Source organism: Phoca vitulina, unplaced genomic scaffold (assembly GCF_004348235.1).
Source record: "Phoca vitulina isolate PV1807 unplaced genomic scaffold, GSC_HSeal_1.0 scaffold2, whole genome shotgun sequence".
Taxonomy (NCBI): domain Eukaryota; kingdom Metazoa; phylum Chordata; class Mammalia; order Carnivora; family Phocidae; genus Phoca; species Phoca vitulina.
Window position 1 is genome coordinate 31214439 of NW_022589705.1, and position 22232 is coordinate 31236670.

General features: G+C 37.8%; 1 protein-coding gene across 2 annotated transcripts in view; it reads left to right on the forward strand.

Moving 5' to 3' along the window:
• The window catches only part of DDAH1 (dimethylarginine dimethylaminohydrolase 1), a 130111-nt gene that overhangs the window by 56016 nt on the left and 51863 nt on the right, over positions 1-22232 (forward strand). The window contains exon 1 of one of the 2 annotated variants that reach the window (XM_032424733.1): positions 1464-1727. The exons of the other annotated variant lie outside the window; for it this stretch is intronic. Coding sequence (XP_032280624.1) covers positions 1725-1727 — 3 coding nt within the window. The 5' untranslated portion in view covers positions 1464-1724. Of the gene's footprint in view, positions 1-1463; positions 1728-22232 lie in introns of those variants that run through there. 2 annotated transcript variants of the gene reach the window in all.

Here is a 22232-nt window from a genome sequence, read left to right on the forward strand (position 1 = left end):
ACACCTGTAAAATAACATAACAATGTACACCACACAAGGTTGTTATGGTACTCAAACAAGGAAATATCATAGCCCTGTCACGTAGTAGGTCCTCAGTTCTCGGCTTCTCTAAAACTGTGGGAGGCTAATTCCAATATGCTCTTAAATGCTCACAACCAAGCCTTGTTTGTTTTCAGCTGGCAACATTACTATTTGTTTTACTTCTAATTTCAACAGAGAGGTATTCGGATGAGTGGGTAAGAACATCTCATGTTGGGGAGCTTGGGATAAGAGCACATGAAGCGTCTTACACCTTGGCCTTCTTTCTTGCAAAGAAACAAAACATTTGTGATTCGTGGCTTCTTGCCTCCCTTCTCTCTGTGAGGTCCTCTTGTTATGGACCCCACCTTCTTTCAAGACTTCCTTTCCAACATGCCATCTCCAGTTTACTATTCACTGCTATAAAGCAGGACTTCATTAAGGGCACTTTAGTTTCAGCCATGGACCAAGTATTTCCCCAGCCAAATGCAGAGCAGGGAATGAACTGCACCTTGGTACCAGCCCTGTTCTGTTGATCCAGAACATTACTTTTTAAGACTTTAAAGCAAGTTTACAGAAAAATAAAGACTGACCCTATTTATATGCTTAAGCTTCCTGACACCTGTGTTTGTTTAGAGGAAATCACTCAATGTCTGTACTAACAATTTGATGACGTACACCCTTTATAGAACCAAGTACATTATTTTTACAGTAAGTTTTTTAATGTCAGGGGAAAACAATATCTTTTCCTCAGGTGTTTGAGTATTTCCCTCTGTAGTCTTAGATACAGTTTTAACCCTATTTCTTTTAGGTAATCTTTGTTATTACGCTTGATCATACACCAAATGGAAATGAACCCATTTGGCTTGTTATTCAGTTATACTGAAGAGAATTGCTAGCATCTCTGCTCTCAGAATAATATAAAGTGGCAGCTGTATAGAACTAATAGAGAATCTGGTAGCCCCTGCGTAAAAAGAGAAAGCCTAATGTAGCTTAACAGTAGTATCAGCCAAAGAACATGTCCATCCTTGCCAGGAGAAGATAAACAGAGGTAAATGACGGAGAGTGAGGATATAATGCTCAGGCTGTCTCCTAAGGACAGATTGTAGAGTTGGTTATTCCCTGGCAAAAATAAAGCAAAACAAAACCCAAAGGAAAGAAGTTTAGGTTTAATGTATAAAGAAAATGATGTTCCCCGGAAATAAAGAAAATCGGCATAAACTAACTTAAATCGCAGCAGTGGCATTCAGTAAGCACTACATGGAACAACTCTTGTGGCTTTTCTGTTAGAGTTTCACTTTGCAATTATAATTTTCATACAATTCAACTTGAGAGAGAGAGAGGGAGAGAGAGGGAGAATTTCCCTCACTTTCTAAATCATGGCTCAGTAGTGTGTTATAAAACACCAAGAACGGAAAAGCCATTACGTGGAATATAAAGAAATACTTGAGTCTACAATATCATTGAACTCCTGGATTCAGTTTCAGCAGACATGCTCTGTATTCCCACAAGAGTCTGGAAAATTAACTTCTATTTTTTTCTGTCTGGAGTTGCAGTTAGTGTTATTATTTGCTCCATGGCACAATCCGGGTCAGACTGTTCTGCAGTAACACAGGTGGATGTTAAAACAGGGAATCTGTTGAAAAGATTGCGGAGAAACTGCTTCCCTAAAGCAGTTTTGGATGGCAGTTTGATGGCAGTCAGCTATGGTAAGGACAAATGAAGCCTAGCAGTACCTTCTAGAATGTGGTCTTGCAAGGTTTGTCACCTGCAGTCCTTAGGCGGAAGTTTCATGTAAAATGGATCTTTAGGACCAGGTGGCATTCTCTAAGGAGTGGATCCTAGAAATGGAGGTCATTGAATTCTCTTAATATTTGTGAATTGTAATGTTGTTCTGCATTTCTCTGACTAGCTTTATTTGCGAAATATAATATGCAATTCTTAAAGGAAAATTACATAAACCTTTTGTGTGGGCTTGAAAATATTCTAGAAATTTACTGTTAAAAACTAGTTATAGAAAGATTTCTTATCCTATTAAAGGTCGCAGGAGGAATATAGTTATGATTTAAGATATAGAAATTGTTTTGTATTACCTGAAGTGTTTTACTGTCAGCAATTACATTGTTAAAATGTAACATGTAAATTTTTCCAAGGGTATATGTATCCACTTGTAAGAAGTCACACAAGGGAAACTATATTTTATGTGTTCAGCCCATTGAATTATTTTTCTAGTAAACAACCTGACATAAAATAGACCGAAACATCCATTTATTTTAACAGCTCTGTTAAATTACAGATTAATGGTCCAAAATAAAATCTGAACTGATTAAATACATAATTCAGCATTAAGGGGAAAATAGATCTTTTTCCAACCGAGGATAGACATAATTTTTTTTCTTTTGTGAATAACTTATTTTCCCCTTAATAAGTTTAGGACATGCCTGAACCACAGCCAGCCTTAAGAATCCCTTTGTTCAGAAACGTTCAGTGTTATATTGACTAAGGAGCGACTTGGGGGTTGAAAAATAGATCAGTATTTCAATTTCTGACTTTAGACTATTTTTAAAGTGCTGAGAGTTCCAACTGAAAAATTGCAAATGCTCCAGGACACTGTGCCTGGAAATAAGATTCCTGAATAGTAGAGCTTGGGGATGTTTAGGCGGCCCTTACAGAAATGAGCCTTCAAGTACATTTTAAGTACAGTGTGTCTCGCACGTTTTGAATGGTTCTTCTCAGATTTTTCTTGGATATAACTGTTTCATTTTGTTTTGCTTCTTTTCTGTAATTCTATTTGGTAAACCCAGGAGTTTCCATGTTCAAGGGAAAAATTTCCTCAAACTTGCTATCATTCCTCTCCAGATCAAACCCTAGCAGGCCCTAGGGAGGGTCCCAGCCCACTGCCAACACACACAGATTCCCTTCTTATCTCTTGGAACAGATACTCTTCTATGGGCGCACACACCGCTGTCTTAAGAGAACAGATATCTGTTGAGGTTAAACTAATATTTTTGGAACAAAAACAAAAATTCTAAGATTTTTAATTGGTTAATTGTGTTTTCTAGAAATGAAACTTTAGGTCAGCTGTATTTACCAGAAAATCCAGAAGAGTGCTTTTTTTATATCTTGGTATTTGTAACAAATTACAGATTTCAGAAGAAAATAACAAATTTGAGTCTGAAACGGTGTGGGGGAAATTCAGATATATACTGTCTTTTTAAAATATTTTGTCACTAAAAAACTCGGAAAGCAGTCTCATTTGTTATTAGGTGTAAGACTAATTGAGGAGAGAAAAATATTCACTCTTGAACCCTGGCTGGAAAAGAAACAGGAGGTGAATTTTTTAAAAACCACAATTTCAGAGCACATTAAAAAAGAACTAGGTGCAAAACAGTTTATAAAAAATGTTTTCTTTCAAATAAGATAGTAATAGTGCTTTTAAAAATTTTATATATAATAATATCTGATTCTATGCTTAAATGAAAGGAATTTTAAAATAGCTCAAAAGCTGCTTCTCTTAAAATTCAAAGTAAAATTATATTTCAGCCTCATTGCAACCTTTTTCCTTAAGGTAAATATGAACCATGCTCTTCTGGTATATGCTGTTAAAACTGTCTTTAATATTTTGGTTATATTTAGTTGTTCTTTTCTGCCCCCTGGAAAGTGAATAAATCCAAATAAAAAGAAGTTGTCAGGAATGGAAGATTTCACTTTTAATGAATTTCGAGTTTTCACAGTAGTCTCCCTTCCCTTAGGAGCTCTAGGCTCATGGAAAAAGGGAACATTTCTGTCTTTTTATTGTTAAACTGTATCAACATGGTATATTATCATAGCTACTCTTAATATTCAAAGGCAGTTTCTACATAGCATCAGAATTTACTGATGAAAGAGTGTCAAGCTAGTGTACTTAGAAGTGTTCACTTTTCAGCCCATTGTTCTAGAATTGTATAGATAAAGCTTTAGAAATCTCGGATATTTGCTTACCAGGTCTTTGAAGAGTGTAATCACATTGTGAGTGTGGATGATATCTCTGCTTACATTTTTATATGTTTTCCATTTATGCATCATCATGCTGCAGAAGGGAGAGAAGACAGCTTAGTAGGGTATATAAAATACAAGGCAGAATCAATCAAAATATGGAGAAAGGAAGAAAATAAGAATAATTACCATCAGGAAGAGCCAGGAATGCGGTTAATGATAGGCATGATCTAGCCACTGTTACAGATGGGTCACAAATTCCACTCTAAGCTTTCTACTGCCAACAGTAAGAGGTGGACCTGGTAGGTGTTTCAGTCTGTGACGACCCAAAGATACAGGCAAATCAGTTACTAAGAAGGAACAGTATTCTTACCACTAAGCTCAGAAGTTCTTCTTGGGGCCCCATGTGGCTGTAGTGTGATGATATAAATAGCATCATCTATCACATTTCTATAGTAGGTGCAACTCATTGAATTCAGTATTACAGTAGATGAACTCTTTTAATTCAGGTGTACATTTTAGAATTTCTGGAAGAGTAGACTGTGTGTTCTTCAGACAGTTCTCCCTGATTGTTTTTAATAAATTGTGCCAATGAGCTCACGATTTTGTTATGAAAAAGTAGCAGACATAGCAAAACAAAGCCAAGATTTTCCTAAGCAAAAATTTGCGGGTCTACTGAGGTACATGGACCAAAAAACAACAACCACCACCACAACAACAAAAATAACAAACAAAAGTGGACCTTCACAACTCCACAGTTTTGTTTCTTTAACAGGGCTGACATAGATGCAATCTCAAAAAAAATGTGAGGTCCTCTATCTGCACTCCTTATGACATCTCAAAAAAACATGGATTAAACATGTATTGAACTTGGGTAATACTGTTTTCTTGCATTGTCTCCAAGATGAAAACTGCACACTCAGGCAACTAAATGATTTAATTCCTCCCAGATTATACTTATAAGATATATAAACAATGGAATCAGTTTGGTTTTAGGATATTTGAGTTATAGTACTTTTGTTTTGTTTTGTTTTTGGTTTTGTTTCTGGAGTTTTTTGTTTTGTTTTGTTTTTGGTTTTGTTTCTGGAGTTTTTTGTTTTGTTTTGTTTTGGGGTTTTTTTTTTTTTTGGTTTGGTTTGGTTTGGTTTTTTGCTTTTTTAGTTATTATAGGCTGTAAGTTTGTCGTATCAGGCCATTCTTAGTTAGAGATAAAATAAACCAAATCAGGAAGCTTGGCTTTCTGCTATCTGTAGCAGAAGAACAAGAATCTATTTCATCCAAATACGGTATAACATCCTCTCTCTCCCAAATAAAAAGTTGCACGTGGAGTAGGGGATGCAGGGACTCTTTATTTCTTTTCCTCATGTTTTCTTAAAGGAGTCCATTGCACTGAAACATTCTGGTCCTCTGATCCATGGTAGTAAGTTGCTAGTCATGTTGGTCAGCCACATATTTTAGTAGATTCACAGGTCATTTTGCTTAAAGTAGGAAGTGGGTTCCCCCTTTATCTCTTTGCTCAGCCAAGCATTCCCCTGTGTTTCCTATTTCCTTGTGGAATGCCTTGGGACAGGTGGGTGGGGTGAAGAATGGTGTGATTGGGTTTTAAAATGACATCAGCCCAGCTCATGGATCAGGTTGTGTTCAGTTCTGACTGGAAGGTAGGTAGGAGACCTTGCCAGTTCTCCAATTAGATCCTTACCAGGGGACCCTGGATAAAGCTGATATCTGATCCCCATTCTGCCTTTGTCTCTTCCTAATTAGCTGTAGAATGGAGAAGAGGAGTGGGTAGTAATTGGTACTCCTAACCACTGGCAAATAAGGCAAGGACACTGAGACAGGATTAGGCTTGACTGGACATAGAAGAGTATGTGACAGTATATTCTCTTTTCTCCTTTGACTTCAGATATAAAATTGACTAGAGTTTCTTTTTTCTATGATAAGTAATAAATATATTTCTGTGGGGTTTTTTTGTTGAAAGTTAAAAGGTCTTCTAGAAATGTCAAGTTTGATTACACATTCTTTTGCCATTATTGCTGGACTATACTAGCATAACTATAATAGAAATTTTCAGTATTTAAGAAAAGGGGGGGGCGCCTAGGTGGCTCAGTTGGTTAAGCATCTGCCTAAGGCTCAGGTCATGATCTCAGGGTCTTGGGATCAAGCCCCATGTTGGGCTCCCTGCTCAGCAGAGGGTCTGCTTCTCCCTCTCCCTCTGCTTTTCCCTCTGCTCCCTCTACCGCCGCTTGTGCTCTCTCTCTCAAATAAATTAATAAAAATCTTAAAAAATAAAGAAATTTTCAGTATTTTACTCATGGTGATCCTACTACCTGAAATACCCTCCTTAAATCCTTCCTGCTTTCATTTTCCTTTTGGAGGGCTAATTCCAACTTCAGCTAGAACACAAGTTCTCTGAGATCAGAGAGTTCATTTTAATCATCCTTGTATCATGTCATTCATTCATTCATTCATCCTTTACTTATATATTCATTCAAAAAGAAAAAACAACCTAACTTGTTAGCATTTCCTATGTGGTAGGTCTTGCGCCAGGTCCCAGGGTGATGTAGCCATTAGCACGAGAGCAGAGATGCTGCCCTCACAGTCTCCGGGAAAGCCCCTCATGACAAAGGATTTCAGTGAAGGAAAGCATTGAGCACAGGGCCTCACAGCATCAGCCACTCAGCACACGTCTGTTCAGTGGATGAATTAATCGGTAGTGAGGCAAGTGGCATGTAGTCCATGTCCTGAGTTTTTTGTGTGGATTATCTGGATTCCCAGGCTAAAATTTAACAGATAGTAAGTAAGTAATATTCAGTGAACATTTACTGTGAGTAGGGCACCATGCTAAGTGCTTTACATATACCATTTTATTCTTCACAACAACCCTGTCCGGTAAAAGCCACTTCTAATGTCCATTTTATAAATGAGGAAAACGAAGCTCAGAGTATAAGTAACAAACCAAGGCTCAGAGTATAAGTAACTTGATCAATCAATCAGCAACTATCAGAACAAGGATTTGAATGGAGTTGTTCAATTCCAAAGCTTGTGAACTTAAGCATTTTTCTGTACAACCTCTCAGGGGTTATCTCAACTCTTTTTAGTGAATCCTGGGACCTTAACAGAGAAGCCATCTATCAGTCAGGAGACCAAATATTCCACATTGAAAGCAGATAAAAATAGCTTCATCAGGAGCACAACGAAGGTGACACTTTCTTGTTTTTTGTCATTTTTTTCAGAGAGCCATTGATTGTCCTAGAGTGGTAGTATGTCTAAGCAGGACCTTCCTGAATGCCACATCCAGCTAAGTTAAAGAGGAGATGCCGACGGATTCTTAGAGTGAGATTTTCATGAGTTTTAATATAAAATGTAATTTTATAGTTTACTAAGGGACCAAATGATTCTGGACAACACATTTAGAAATGGGGGGGGCGGGGAGGGGGAAAGTGAGACAAATTAAATATGTTATCCCCTTCCACCATCCTTCCAATTTCATTTCTTAGGGAAAACAGTAAAGATGGGGTAAAATTAGATAATTACTTTTCATTCAACCATTCAGATTATTTCTATAGCCTCATAGTTTATGACATTTACTCTTTATAAAACTTGTATTTACAAAGCTAATGTTCAAGAGGCAGTTTGGGGTTTTTTTTTTCTTAACAATAGTAGCAACAGTAACAATAGCTAAAATTGTTTGCTATGTTCCAGGCTTTGTCCTAAAACTTTTACATGCATTATTTCATTTGATCATCCACTCAACCCTAGGAGATAGTTACTATTATAGTCTACACTTAAAAAAGATCCAAAAGTTGGACAGGTTAAGTTAAGGGACCAAGATTTGGAGAGGTTGAGGATTATCTCAGGGTCACACTCCTATTAAATGGCTGATTTTATGCTCAAAATGAAGTCTGGCAGATTCCAGTGTCTATGGATTCAGTGACTCTCCTGGCCCACCTCCTTGAGAGGCTGGCCTGACTGCTGGCTAAACTGTATCAGGTAAGGCCTTGCAATCCAAACATATGAGTTTCCCAGCGTAAAATGATTTGAAGAAGAAAATGGCACATTTTCCAAACTTGATAATATTCTTTTAAAGTATGTCTTAAGGGGCATCTGGGTGGCTCAGTAGATTAAGTGTCTGACTCTTGATTTCAGCTCAGGTCATGATCTCAGAGTCCTGAGGTCAAGCTCCATGCCAGGCTCCGTGCTCAGCTGGGAGTCTGCTGGAGATCCTCTCTCTCCATCTCCCTCTGCCCCTCCCCCTGCTCGTGCTCTCTCTATCTCTCTATAAAATAAATAAATAAATAAAATCTTTTTTTTAAAGTGTGTTTTAAAATGAGATAGTCCTCCTAAAAGCAAATTATTAAAGAATACCCATCATTAAAATTATATTTAATACCTATTTATTATTTATTTTCTTCTAAGATGTTCCTGGTTTTCTTCACCAGGCCTAAAATTCAGTATTTTTTCCCAGGCCATTCTGAATTTGTTTTTGCTTCAAGTTAGGAAAGCTCCCTGGGTATAGCTGTGGATCAATGTTTTCAGCTGCCCTGCTCTATGCCAATGGTTTTGACTCCTTCAGCAGAGGCACTCTGGTCTGCCGAGGCTCTCTTACACAGCAGCTTAAATAGATATTGCAGAGGAGAAGAATCAGCAGCAATTATGAATTGTGCTTCTGGATCTCTGTTAATTTTAATATAATGGCTAAATTTTCTTATTAATCTCTTTGCTGCAGGTTCATCTCCTAAACACAGTCCAGAAGCACAGTGCTGTGTAGTTACAAATGGCCTTCTTAATTAGCTTCCAGGCTCTATTAGAGTTAATAGCTGTATCAGGGCATAGCGTTTTAAATAACATTTAAATAAATCCTCAGGGAGTTTTTAACACACTTACTGTCTGCTCCCTTTCATACCATTGTCACCAAAATCATCAAGAATCATACTTGTTCGGGGCGCCTGGGTGGCTCAGTTGGTTAAGCGACTGCCTTCGGCTCAGGTCATGATCCTGGAGTCCCGGGATCAAGTCCCGCATCGGGCTCCCTGCTCAGCGGGGAGTCTGCTTCTCCCTCTGACCCTCCGCCCCTCATGCTCTCTCTCTCATTCTCTCTCTCTCTCTCAAATAAATAAATAAAATCTTTAAAAAAAAAAAAAAAGAATCATACTTGTTCTTATGGAAGTATTTTCTAGACCATCCATTTATTTGTTAAAGGGGAGTATGTTGGCCCTCACTGTTTTAATGAGAAAAAACAATCACTTGAATTAGGAGAAATTGAAGAATGTTGTCACAGAGGTCGTTAGGACAATAAAGTTACAATGTTTGAGTGTACAGGCTTGAGCCTTTTACTTCTAGCCATGAAAGCCTACAGGAAATTCCCTTTTGTTGTGAACAGTTAGAAAACGGGACCAATTATGTGAAACCCTGGTTTTCAGACAGTGTAGAAGAGGAAGTATGGGACTGTGATCCCTGAGGGAAAGGACACAAATGAAGTGTGATCTATACTTGCCTCAACTCACTGTCTGGAGTCTGTTTCCAGGCTCTCCGTTTCTTTCACATAGGAGAGAAGGGGAACAGAACAGAGCTCAGTGGTCTTGCTGAGTTCAGAGGACAAAAATGAGAGTTTGGGGAGGTCAAGAATTTCAGGACAGAATACAGGAGATGAGGGTGCTTCATGAAGAGAGCATTCTAGACATATGCAGAATTGTTCCTTCAGTCTTTGGCTATAAATTTATTTGTCTGTGCATGCATAAAAGCAACTACTTAAGACTGGAGAGAGAACCAGTAGAAAATAGGCCCAAAAAATCCTCGAACTTAAAATAGATGGGAATAGTTTGTATTCCTACCAGCCAGAATGGAGAGATCTCAAAATGTGCAGGGAATGAGGCCACCTTTAGGAAGTTGCAATGTATGTGGGTTCAAGAGCCTTTCCAACGGTAGAAATGTGGAGAAGGGGGAGGAATTAGGGAGGGGTCAAGGAATACTCCCAAGTTTTCAGGCTTTATGACTAAGAGGACAAGGATGACTTTAACAGAGTTCAAAAGTAAGGATGTCAGCAGGTTTTAGAGAAAGATGAGTTCAACTTAAAGCATGTTGAATATAGAGTACAAAAATGCTCTCCAACGAGAAAAGTCAACTGTAATGTAATGGTTAAGAATGAGGGTGTGGTGTGGTTCTGGAGGCAGACTCTTGCCAAAGTTACTTAAGCTCTCAGTGCCTCAGGTTCCTTTTGTGGAGAATGGTGGTGAAAATAGTACATACGTCATGGATTGGTTAGGAAGCTTGAATAGGAAGTCATCCAGGAGGAACATTAGAATGGCACCATCTTTGAATATAGCTATTGTGACCATTATTGGTGGGAGGATGTTACCAAGGACGTGAGGAAAGAGCACTGCCCATTGATCTGGGTGACAGGAGATATAGCTCTGAACACTTAACCAGCCAGTAACTTTGAACAAGGGATTCAACCGGACCTCAGTTTTTCATCTGTGAAAACAAGGGATTATTAGGTAATTCTCTATAAGGCCCCTTATAGCTCTTACCATTGAATGATTGTGTTGAGACTAAAAGTAAAATTTGTCACAGATAAAACCATAAGGGAAATAATTTATTCACAGATAATGGAGCAATCAATGATGTTCATCATATTTTTAAGTACCTGTGTGTCCCTAAGACATATTTTTGCATTTAAAGCACATTAGAAATTTAGACATGGTAAAGGTAAAAAGCTTTTTGAAATTTGCCTCTGGAGATTTTTTTTTAAGACTTTATTTCTTTATTAGATAGAGACCACAAGCAGGGGGAGCGGCAGGCGGAAGGAGAGGGAGAAGCAGACTCCCTGCTGAGCAGGGAGCCCGATGCAGGGCTCAATCCCAGGACCCTGGGATCATGACCTGAGCCGAAGGCAGACGCTTAACCGACTGAGCCACCCAAGCACCCCTGGAAGTTTTTTTTTAATTTAGAATTTCAACTGTGCATTAGTCTAGTGTCTTTCCTATTTACCTGTCACCGTAAATTTTCTGCAGGGTTTCTGGTAAATGTGTGGAGCCTTCTCCTGTTATGCTGGGCTTAGTGATGTCACAGAACAACTGTCTGGATGCTTACTTCATCTGTAAGAATAGGGTATTTCATTTGCCAGGATTTTCACTTGTTAAAAAGAATCCCAGTCTCCGTAGGCAGGGTGTTAATTTGCTGTTTTTTGATAAGCCTTCTAGAGCAGAATGCAATCCTCTTCCCATTAGGTTACTAGAAATTTTTATCAATGGGGCGCCTGGGTGGCTCAGTTCGTTAAGCGACTGCCTTCGGCTCAGGTCATGATCCTGGAGTCCCTGGATCGAGTCCCACATCGGGCTCCCTGCTCGGCAGGGAGTCTGCTTCTCCCTCTGACCCTACCCCCTCTCATGTGCTCTCTCTCATTCTCTCTCAAATAAATAAATAAAATCTTTAAAAAAAAAAAAAGAAATTTTTATCAATAGAAACATGCTAAGCACCTAAACAAAGCTAAGTTTTGCATGTGGCACATTTGGGGGAAGGCTTATGAAGGAGGAGCTTGAAGGAGAAGATACCAAAGGACTCCCTCTTATACCTTAGCTTATACCTCCTCTACAATCTTGCCTTTAAGAGGGGAGATTTTCTTCACCCTAGTTAACTTCTTCTATCCCTTTCTGCTTTGCAAAATTTGACACCCACCCATATGTATTGAACAAAATCATTTTTCACTTATGTCCTTTGTAAAATGCAGTATGTGGAATATGGCTGAAATAATAGGATGGAGTCCAATAAGTCACCTGTAAAAATCATCCCAAATTACTTTATTATCTCATCTTCACGTCAAAAACTTTTTTCATATGACACATGTTTACTATTCACTTTAGATATATTTTCAAAGTGTTCAGCTATCAGATGAGGAATCAAATACAATAACTGTGTCGCAGTTTATACTATATATTTTCCAATTTTTCATGTGGATAGGGCTTTAGATATTAATGAAGAGGAAGTGAGGTTTTCAACTTATTTAGGAAGCCAAATCTTCAATTCTCAGATTACTCAAAAGCCTTATTGTACATGGGTGTGTATGTATTGTGGGTGTATATTGGCAGAGAGGGAATTATGTTTTGCCTTGCAAAGGAACCATTTAGGGAAAATCTGGCAAACATTGTGAATAGCTTTGATTTAAAATTTTTTCTTATCAGTTGAAAAACAGTTGAAAGACACCTGGGCCACTAACTGTGCATTGTGTGGAAACGTCCAAAAATGTGCCTGCCTGGATAATGTCACAGAGGGCCATGGTCCTCACTCTTGTCTTCCAGTGCCAAGCCACATCTATTCTGTGATCTTTGGTTTCATCAGATGGCAGATGCTTCCTCATTTCATGCTATGAAAACTGAAATTCCAGCTAATATGAAAACTTTATAAATGAAATCTGATAATTTGTACTTGAGTCCAAGAAGGTAATTTAAGTTTTTATGTATATATAATTATATATTATTTTAAAGCTGTTTAAGTAGAAATGATTTTATATTAGTAGTCTTAACATTGGTTTTTTGTTTTAAAAACATTTGACTGGGACGCCTGGGTGGCTCAGTCAGTTAAGCGTCTGCCTTCGGCTCGGGTCATGATCCCAGGGTCCTGGGATCGAGTCCCACATCAGGTTCCCTGCTCAGCAGGGAGTCTGCCTCTCCCTCTGCCTGCCGCTCCCTCTGCTTATGCTCTCTCTTTCTCTCTGGCAAATAAATAAATAAAATCTGTAAAAAATATATATTTTTACTGACTCAGGAATCTTGTTATAGTGTAAATATGGGCCTTGGGTTCTAAGTCCTGCTTTAGCCCCTGTGACTGAGCAAAGTTACTTAAAGCTAATGGGACTTGGTTCCCTGATCTCTATGACTGCTAAGGTCTCTTCTGATTTTTTTTTAAGATTTTATTTATTTACTTAGGGAAAGGGACAGAGCACAGCAGGGGGAGCGGCAGGCAGAAGAAGCAGGCTCCCTGCCAAGCAAGGAGCCCGATATGGGACTCGATCCCAGGACCCTGGGATCATGACCTGAGTGGAAGGCAGACACCTAATCGACTGAGCCACCCAGGAGTCCCAATCTCTTCTGATTTTAATATTCCATGATTCTGTGAGTTATATCATGTGCCAGTTTCTTTTCATTTAATTCTCCAGTTGAGAAATTTATCACACATATATCTGCATCTAGCTTTGACATCTATTAGGTGATCAATAAATATTTGTTAAAGTAATGGTGTGTTTTGCTGTTTCTGATGGGTTGTGAAATTACTGTAATTTCACAGCTTTTTATATTGAGCTGTTACTCATCTTTATTTTTGTTGAATGATATTGCTGCTTTAACATTTAATTCCTCTCTACCACAGCTTTGTGCATGATGTAGAATTGGTTTTTATGTGTTCTCACTAAGGTGTTTGAGAGAGGAATCTGCAGGAAAAACTCTTTCACTTCACCTAATCTTGGTCACTCTAAAAAGATAGAGGGTTGGCTCAGTAGGTTTAAGTGGCCGACTCTTGATTTCGGCTTAGGTCATGATCTCTGGGTCCTGGCATCCAGCCCTGGGAGCCCCTCAACATGTCTGGGCTCTGCACTCAGTGGGAGTCTGCTTCAAGATTCTCTCCCTCCCTCTGCCTGCCCCTGCTCTTGCAAGCACTCTCTCTCTCCAATAAATAAATAAATCTTTAAAAAAAAAAAAGGTAAAAAGATACAAATATTTTCATAATCATAAAATAATCCAGAAAATAAATTTTACTTTTATTCAGCTTGACTTTACTAGTGAAAAAAGCCCACACATTCTGATACTGGCCGGTTGCCTTATGGAAAGAAATGATACCCCAACTCTATCCATTGGATAACTAGTTAGGGACAAATATTAGGTACCCTGTGCTTGGGGATACATATCCTTTCTTCTAAGGCTCTTAGATGTATATAATGAATAGAAAAAAAATTACAGGAAAACAAATTGTTTCCTGTTTAATAAAAGAATTTTAAAATTATAACATTTGTTCCCTTAACTTTGATTTTTTTCCATCATATATTTTCAATTAATCTTTAAGTGAGGGCAAAACTATTTAACTCAGTCATCAGATAGACTTACTGAGATCGTTGTATTAGTTCTTTAAAAATGCCTAATTCTATAGGATCTATATTCAGCTTTGTCTATTTTCAGTATTTAACACTAACACCACAGTGGCTTAATATGCTATTTGTAATGGAGAGAGAGTTAATTCGTTATGCTAGTAAGAAGCAAACTTGGAAGCATTTAATACATTTTATATTATTTTTTGTTCTGAGAGACTACCTCAAGATTTATAGGGTTCAATTTTGAACCTCGGAATAAATAAAGGGAAGGGAAGCCAAAACTTCCCTGGTGTTGAGGAAAAACCCCTGCTTTCTAACTTCCTATGAATGGCAGTATTGTTCACCACAGCACGGGGAACCAGGTCTTGCCATTCCATACTTAGGCTTGTTTTTATTTTTAAGGAATGTCGGGAAATTGTGGAAATGAATGTTTTTTCTTTTTCTTCTTTCCTTAATACCTCATGGATCCTGACCTTTTCCTTTAAACTGGTTTAGTATGTGTTTCCTTTAAAATTGGTCACTGACCCAAAAATAAGTTTTTCTTTTTCCATGATCTTCTCTAAAGAATTCTGTTAATAGCACACTAAACTGGATTACAAACTTACTGAATAAGTGCTTTGAATCCTGGGCAACCTTGGAATAAAGGGCACAGAAAGAGTAATACTGCATAAAACGAAATTGAGCAAGTTGGTATAAAGGAAAGGAATGCAACTGTATGGTTGATGTGATCAACATCTTCTAGTAGGTTTATTAGCAATTTAATGGAATATGGTTATTCAAGCACAATAATAGCTTCAGTTGAAATGTCTGCTCTGCTCTTTTTCCCATACACTTTGGAATGAGTTGAATGTGACAGTTGAGCTTTCAACAAGCTTCATGAATTTTAAATCCTTTTGAGACATAAAATGGGTTCCATGGCATGTAGTCCGTGTGAACAAGTAGTTGGCAGCCTCGCCGGGTGTTATGGGATATCAGGTGTCTTCAACATACTGAGGACCTGGATTCACTAGGTGCATTCTGGGTCTGCTCTGCATATCCACAAAGAACAGAGGACCTCTTTCTGGTCTAAAATTTAATAATTATTTTGCAGTTGTACAGTTACTTTCCCAGCAATTGGTTCAAGACTTAAACCTCATATCATCGCAGAAGAAAATCTTTACTAATGTCTCAGAACAGATTATTTTTTGGCAGCTAAATATTTCCTTTTTTTTTCCTTTCTCCTATCTGATTCATGTATATTTAGAGAAGAAAACCTCTATGAATTGTGACATAGATTTGTATCCTCAAATTTTAACACATATCTGATCAGTCCTGAAGTATTTCCTTAAATATTTAAATGTTTTATAAAGCTGTGTTACCACTATAAAAATCTGAATCTTTGCTTGGGGATAAAATTATTGAAGTATTCTGAAATTCAATACAAGGAGCTTTACTAATTATATCTGGCACTATCTTACAACAAAAGACTGTTTTCAGAAGATAATTTTTCAAGAAATCCATTGTAAAGCAATCTCCATTTAAAGTGTGAATTCATTCTTAAATTACCTTATAACAGTGCCCCATATTTTATTTAAATATGGAATGTGGGTACTTACAGTGTAAATTAATAACAGCATGAGCAGAAGAACATTTCCATAAACACAGTAGGAAATTTTGGAAGTTTATGTGACAGATTATTAGTAGTGGTCTATAAATGGTATTGGGATTACAAAGTTTTTAATGGTTTTATTTTTACTGATCTGTACTTTCTAATTTTTCTGCATTGAATGTATGGAATGGGATGTGCTGCCTTTTTCATCTCAAGTCTAGGGAGAGTGGGTTATACAGAGACCTCTCAGAGAGTTGATAAATATTCCCTGCAGTTGGGAAGTGCCCTGGGCACTAGTCTAGGAGATCTGAAGAGCAAGAAACTGGGTGACTAATGGCTTAGATACAGAGCCAGAAGAGTGCCACTTTGTTGGGGACAGACACACTGCCAGAGTTTGTGGAAGTATTTGCGTGGACTAGAAATGCAGGAGCAAAAGCTGGGCTGGGGCTGTTTCAAGTCCAGTCCAAGGGTATAGCCCACAGAAGCAAGGGGATCCCCACAGTGAAAGCCTGAATGGAGTGAACACAGGTGAACCAGAGGCTGGTAACTGAAGTGAAAAAGACTCTTACAATGTGGCCATAAGTGGTCCATTCTTCCTTACCCAGAGACACATCAGTATTTGAATGTTTAGAATAGTAGAAAGCATGCATTAACAAGCCATGTCTTCTGTGCATAGATCTGCCTTGGGAGTGGTTACTATAGTCGTAGGTAGTAGATGAAGTTTTAAATGTTCAGGTATTTCTCAACTTTTTCCATCAGTGACACAACAGTTACTATCCACTGACCAACCATAGCTCTTTTCATTTGTGCACATTTCCTTTGAATCTTTGTTAACAGTCATACTTTTTATTTTTATTTTTATTTTTATTTTTTTAAAGATTTTTATTTATTTATTTGACAGAGAGAGCGAGAGAGCACAAGCAGGGAGAACAGTAGAGGGAGAGGGAGAAGCAGGCTCCCCGCCAAGCAGGGAGCCCGATGCGGGACTCGATCCCAGGACCCTGAGATCATGACCTGAGCCGAAGGCAGATGCTTAACCATCTGAGCCACCCAGGTGCCCCAACAGTCATACTTTTTAAAAAATGTTGCAATCTAGTTTTTTAACAGCTAAATTTATCCATATTCTTCTTATTCTTAAAGATACCTCTTAGTTTCTCCCTGGGTATTTATAAGGATACACTTCATTTCACTGCACAAAAACTAAATGACATTAATCACTAAAGAGACAGTATGTTAAATTGTGCTCTGAAGACCTGAGTTAATCTACTTTTCAAAGTTCCTGAGGTACTATCCAAGAGAAACTGAAGCAAAGAAAATCTGGCTAACTATATGTTAATAGGAAATACTTAGGAAGTATATTTGTGTAATACTAAAATGCATTCAGCTCTGTGTTTAGCATAAACATTACTGTGTTCACTTGATATTTATTTCAAGATTTGAGTGTTAACTTATATGATACTAAATTTAGTTCAGATACATTCAGAAATTTTACAAACTATACCCACTGTTAAACGAAGTGGCTTTTGCCAACAGATTGTGTGCTTTGTTAGACTATAAGCTTTGTACATTTTATAATAAGCACATTCCTGTTGTGAAATGGAATGCGTCTGATCCATAGTAAATCTGGTTGAGAGACAATGGAACTTAGCCAGCCCAGTCCTGGTTCAAGGAAAAAGACAACAAATAGGGGCAATGACATTTAGGAGAATCTAATTTCATCATGCACTACCTCATAAGAAGAGAATCTAGATGACATTAAGGTTATTGTACTTTGAGAATTACTCAAAGCCAGCTACAAAGTGTCTTCCATGTTATAGAAGGGACTAGTTGCTTCCTCAGATAAATGTTTTAGTTGAAAGTTAGTTAATACTTAGTGATAAATTGGAAACAGAAATAAACTTTAAAAAAAAAAGAGAGGGAGAGAAAACTGTAAGGACAAGAATGTTACCATATTTTTCTAAAACTATTTGGGAAAGGCAAAACTCACCAGCTAGACAATAATTAGTTTTCCTTGGTAAAACGTTGACTGGAATGTTTCTATTAGGAAAATATTATCGAACTGTTCCAGTCTCTGTCCAGCTGAGGATACCCAGATTCGATAACAGAGAAGAGAAATTACTCACTATTTTTGTTACCACTATGTTAGAATTTGAACAGCTGTCAAAAACAAGAACAATTTCTTGAAACTATCCATTTTATACAACTATAGTTGGAAATGAGCCTGTATTTAATATTTATAAGCATACAAATATTCAGCTGGTGGTTTTTCACTACCATATTTTAAATAAGCTTTAGGAGAAGCAAAGGCTTGAACATATGACAAAGGGTGAATATTTACAAAATCACTTGCCATGCTGCAGCCTGGAATCAGAAGGCAACTTCTCAGAATGAAATACTATATCCTCTAATAACAGTGACCACAGCCTGTCACAACCATCTCTAATGAAGGCTGCAGTCACAACACACAAAAAAGTCTGGGACTAGAGAGAAAAAAAAAAAAAAGGAGTATTCCCCCCAAAAATAATCCCAGCATTTCAGAAACCATCCTAAATATTGTGTTCAAACACTGGGCGATGTGGTACAGTTTAAAAAGTACCAGCTTGTACCAGTTGTGAAGAAAGTCTCAATTGGTAAAAAATTAGTAAGTATAATATTTTTAAAAGATATGCAGCCTTATTCATTTTTAGCACACAGAACAGTCATTTAGGATGTACTAATGAAGGGTTTCTAAATTGAGATCTTAGCAAACCTACTTGAGTAAGTGAGTAAGAATGTTTTAATTAGCACAGCAAGCATCCATTTAGTCCTATGGTGCTTTGGTACAAATTATTTTGGACTAATTGATCTAAAATGTGTTTGAAAGTTGTTCTTCCTATAGCCTTGCTAACTCTGCTTAATGAACTTCACCCTGTCTCCTGTTCAAAGTGATCACAATTTCAAAATGTATGGTTTATGAAAGAATGAAATCTTATACTACTGCTATGTTTTATAGCTTCCACAAAACTGAATCTAACAAGAAAACACACAGGCATTTGACAGTAAGTAGCGCTTAAAGCCTTAACGTACCTATTACATCCAGAAAGTTCATTACAATCCATTTATTTTTTTCCAGACCTTTTATCCTGGTGGTATCTGTGCAGTCATAATGCATGTGCATTAAGTAGTCTTTTCCTGCCAAAGGGGGATTATTCCTTCCATTGTTGCAACCAGCCACCATACTGTGCAACAGGAATGCCTCAAAAATGTCTCCAGGAATCTATTTCTTGGAATACAGTTGTTAAGAGGAATTGTCAAGGCCAGATTTCTCACATCACTTCCTGCAAAACACAGTTTGAGATAGTTCTAATTTCCCTTGGTTTTATGTCTTACTTCCAGTTCTGATTACACCCCCAGAAGGCTAGGTTAATATATTCAAATGTGGTGATCTCTCCATATCGAGAATATCTAGAAGGCATTTCACATTGTTTGACTAAAACAGAACTCTTGAATTTTCTCCCTAGACTTGTTCCTTTCCTCTGCCTTTTCTGTATCAGGAATTAGTGCTATCATCCACCCAATTGCTCAAGTCAAAAATCTAAGTCATTCTTGATTGTTTTCTTTCCTTCACTCCCACATCTAATCCACCACCACGTCCTGCCAACTCTCCTTCAAAACACATCCCAAATTTTGCCAGTTTTTTTTTTCTTTGTCTCCACTATCATCACCTTTGTCTAAGCCACCATTATCTTTTGCTTGGACTATTGCAAATGCCTCTTAGCTAAATTCTCTGCTTCCATTCTTGCCTTCCAGTCCATTTTCCACAAAGCAGCTAGCCAAAATTATCTTTGTAAATTAGATTATGTCATTCTCCTCCTTCAAATTCCCAGTGGCTTCTGATAACACTTAAAACTCAAACCCCTGATGCTAGTTTACTAAGTTTTTTATGGTCTGTCCTCTGCCTATATCCCCAGCTTTATCTAGTACCTTGCTGTATTCATTTTCTAGAACTGCCATAGCAAGGTACCACACCCTGGGTGGCTTGAACTATAGAAATTTATTTTCTTTTAATTCTGGAGCCCAGACATCTGAGATCAAGGTGTGGACTGGGTTGTTTCTCCTGAAGCCTCCCTCTGGTTTGCAGATGGCCACCTTCCCCTTATGTTTTTACATGGTCTTCCCTCAGTACCTGTCTCTGTCCTAATCTCTTTTCATAAGGATACCAGTCATATTGGATTAGGACCCATGCTAATGGCCTCATTTTAACTTAATTACCTCTTTAAAGGCCTTATCTCCAAATTCAATCACATTCCAAAATACAGGGGGTTAGGACTTCAACATATGAATTTGGAGGGGAGACAATTCATCTCATAACACTTGCCCTGTTTGTTTAGCCCCATACTGGCTGTCTTTCTGTTCCTTGAACAAATTAATCTTGTTCCCACCTTAAGACATTTGCACTGGCTCTTGTTGAACATTCTTCTCCCTGATGGCAACACGATTGGTTCTTTCAGTCGACTCATACATATGTGACGTGTTCCAAAAGGCTATTCCTGACCTCCCATTCGAGCCCTCATTTTCGAGGCACACCTCAGAGATACGGTTCGGCATGTTCAGTTCCACATTACAACAATGAAGTGAGCCAACTGAATTTTTTGGTTTCCCAGAACATATAAAAGTTATGTTTATACTATACTGTAGTCTATTAAGTGCACAATAGCATTATGTGTAAAAAACAGTATGTATGCTGTAATTGAAAAATACAGTATTGCTAAGAAAATAATGCTAACCATCTTCTGAACTTTCAGTGAGTCCTTTTGCTGGGGGAGCGTCTTGCCTCAATGTTGATGGCTGCTGACTGATGAGGGTGGTGGTTGCTGAAGGTTGAGGTGGCTGTGGTAATTTCTTAAAATAAGACAACAGTGACGTTTTCCACATTGATTGACTCTTCCTTTCATCAGTAATTTCTCTGTAGCATGTCATACTGTTTGATAGCCTTTTACCGACAGAACTTCATTCAAAATTGGAGTCAGTCCTCGCAAACCCTGCCACTGCTTTATCAATTAAGTTTGTGTAACATTGTATATCCTTTGTTGTCATTTCAACAATCTTCAGAACACCTACACCAGGAGTAGATTCCATCTCAAGAAACCACTTTCTTTGCTCTCTCATAAGAAGCAATTCCTCATCCATACAAGTTTTATCATGAAATTTCAGCCATTCAGTCACATGTTCAGGCTTCACTTCTAATTCTAGTTCACTTGCTGTTCCCACCACATCTGTGGTTACTTCCTTTACTGACATCTTGAACCTCTCAAAGTCAATCCATGAGAGTTAGAACCAATGTCTTCCAAATTCGTGTTTCTGTTGATATTTTGATCTCTTTCCATGAATCACAAATGTTCTTAATGACATTTAAAATAGTGAATCTTTTCCCAAAGGTTTTCAATAAACTTTGCCCAGATCCATCAGAGGGATCACTATCTTTGGCACATATATGTATTTCACTATCTTTGATACATATATGTATTTCTTAAATAATAAGACCTGAAAGTCAAAGTTACGTGTAGGTCCATGGGCTACAGAGTGGATGTATTAGCAGGCATGTAAACAATATTAATCTCATTGTCCATCTCCTCCATTAGAGCTCTTGGATGACCAGGTGCATTGTCCATAAGCAATAATTTTTTAAAGGAATCTTTTTTTCTGAGCTGTAGGTCTCAATAGTGGGCTTAAAATAATCAGTAAACCTTGTGTTAAACAGATATGCCCTCATCCAGGTTTTATTGTTACATTAATAAAGCATTAATAGATTTATCATAATTCTTAAGAACCCTAGGATTTTCAGAATGGTGCATAAGCATTGGCTTTGACTTAAAATGATGGTTTTAAGGGGGTACTGCATTAGCCCCTAACAACAGAGTCTGGCTGTCCTTTGAAGCTTTGAAGCCAGGCATTGACTAATCCTCTCTAGCTAAGAAAGTCCTAGATAGCATCTTCTTCAAGTAGAAGGCTGTTGAATCTACATTGAAAAATCTGTTGTTTAGTGTAGCCACCTTCATTAATTCTCATAGCTAGGTCTTCTGGAGAACTTGCTGCAGCTTCTCCATCAGCACTTGCTGCTTCACCTTGCACTACTATGTTTTAGAGATGGCCTCTTTCCTTAAACTTCATGAACCAACATCTGCTGCTTCAAAATTTTCTTCTGCAGCTTCCTCACCCCTCTCAGCCTTCATAGAATTGAAGAGAGCTAGGGCCTTGCTCTGAATTAGGCTTTGGCTTAAGGGAATATAGTGGCTGGTTTGGTCTTCTTTCCAGGCCACTAACACTTTCTCCATATCAGCAATAAGGCTGTTCTGCTTTCTTTTCATATTTGTGTTCACTGGAGTAACACTTTTAATTTCCTTCAAGAACTTTTTCTTTGCGTTTACAACTTAGCAGTTTGGTGCAAAATGCCTAGCTTTCTGCCTAACTTGGCTTTTGACATGCCTTCTTCACTGAGCTTAATCATTTCTGGCTTTTGATTTAAAGTGAGGCTCTGCCATTCACTTGAACACTTAGAGGCCCTTGTAGGGTTATTAATTGGTCTAATTTCAATAT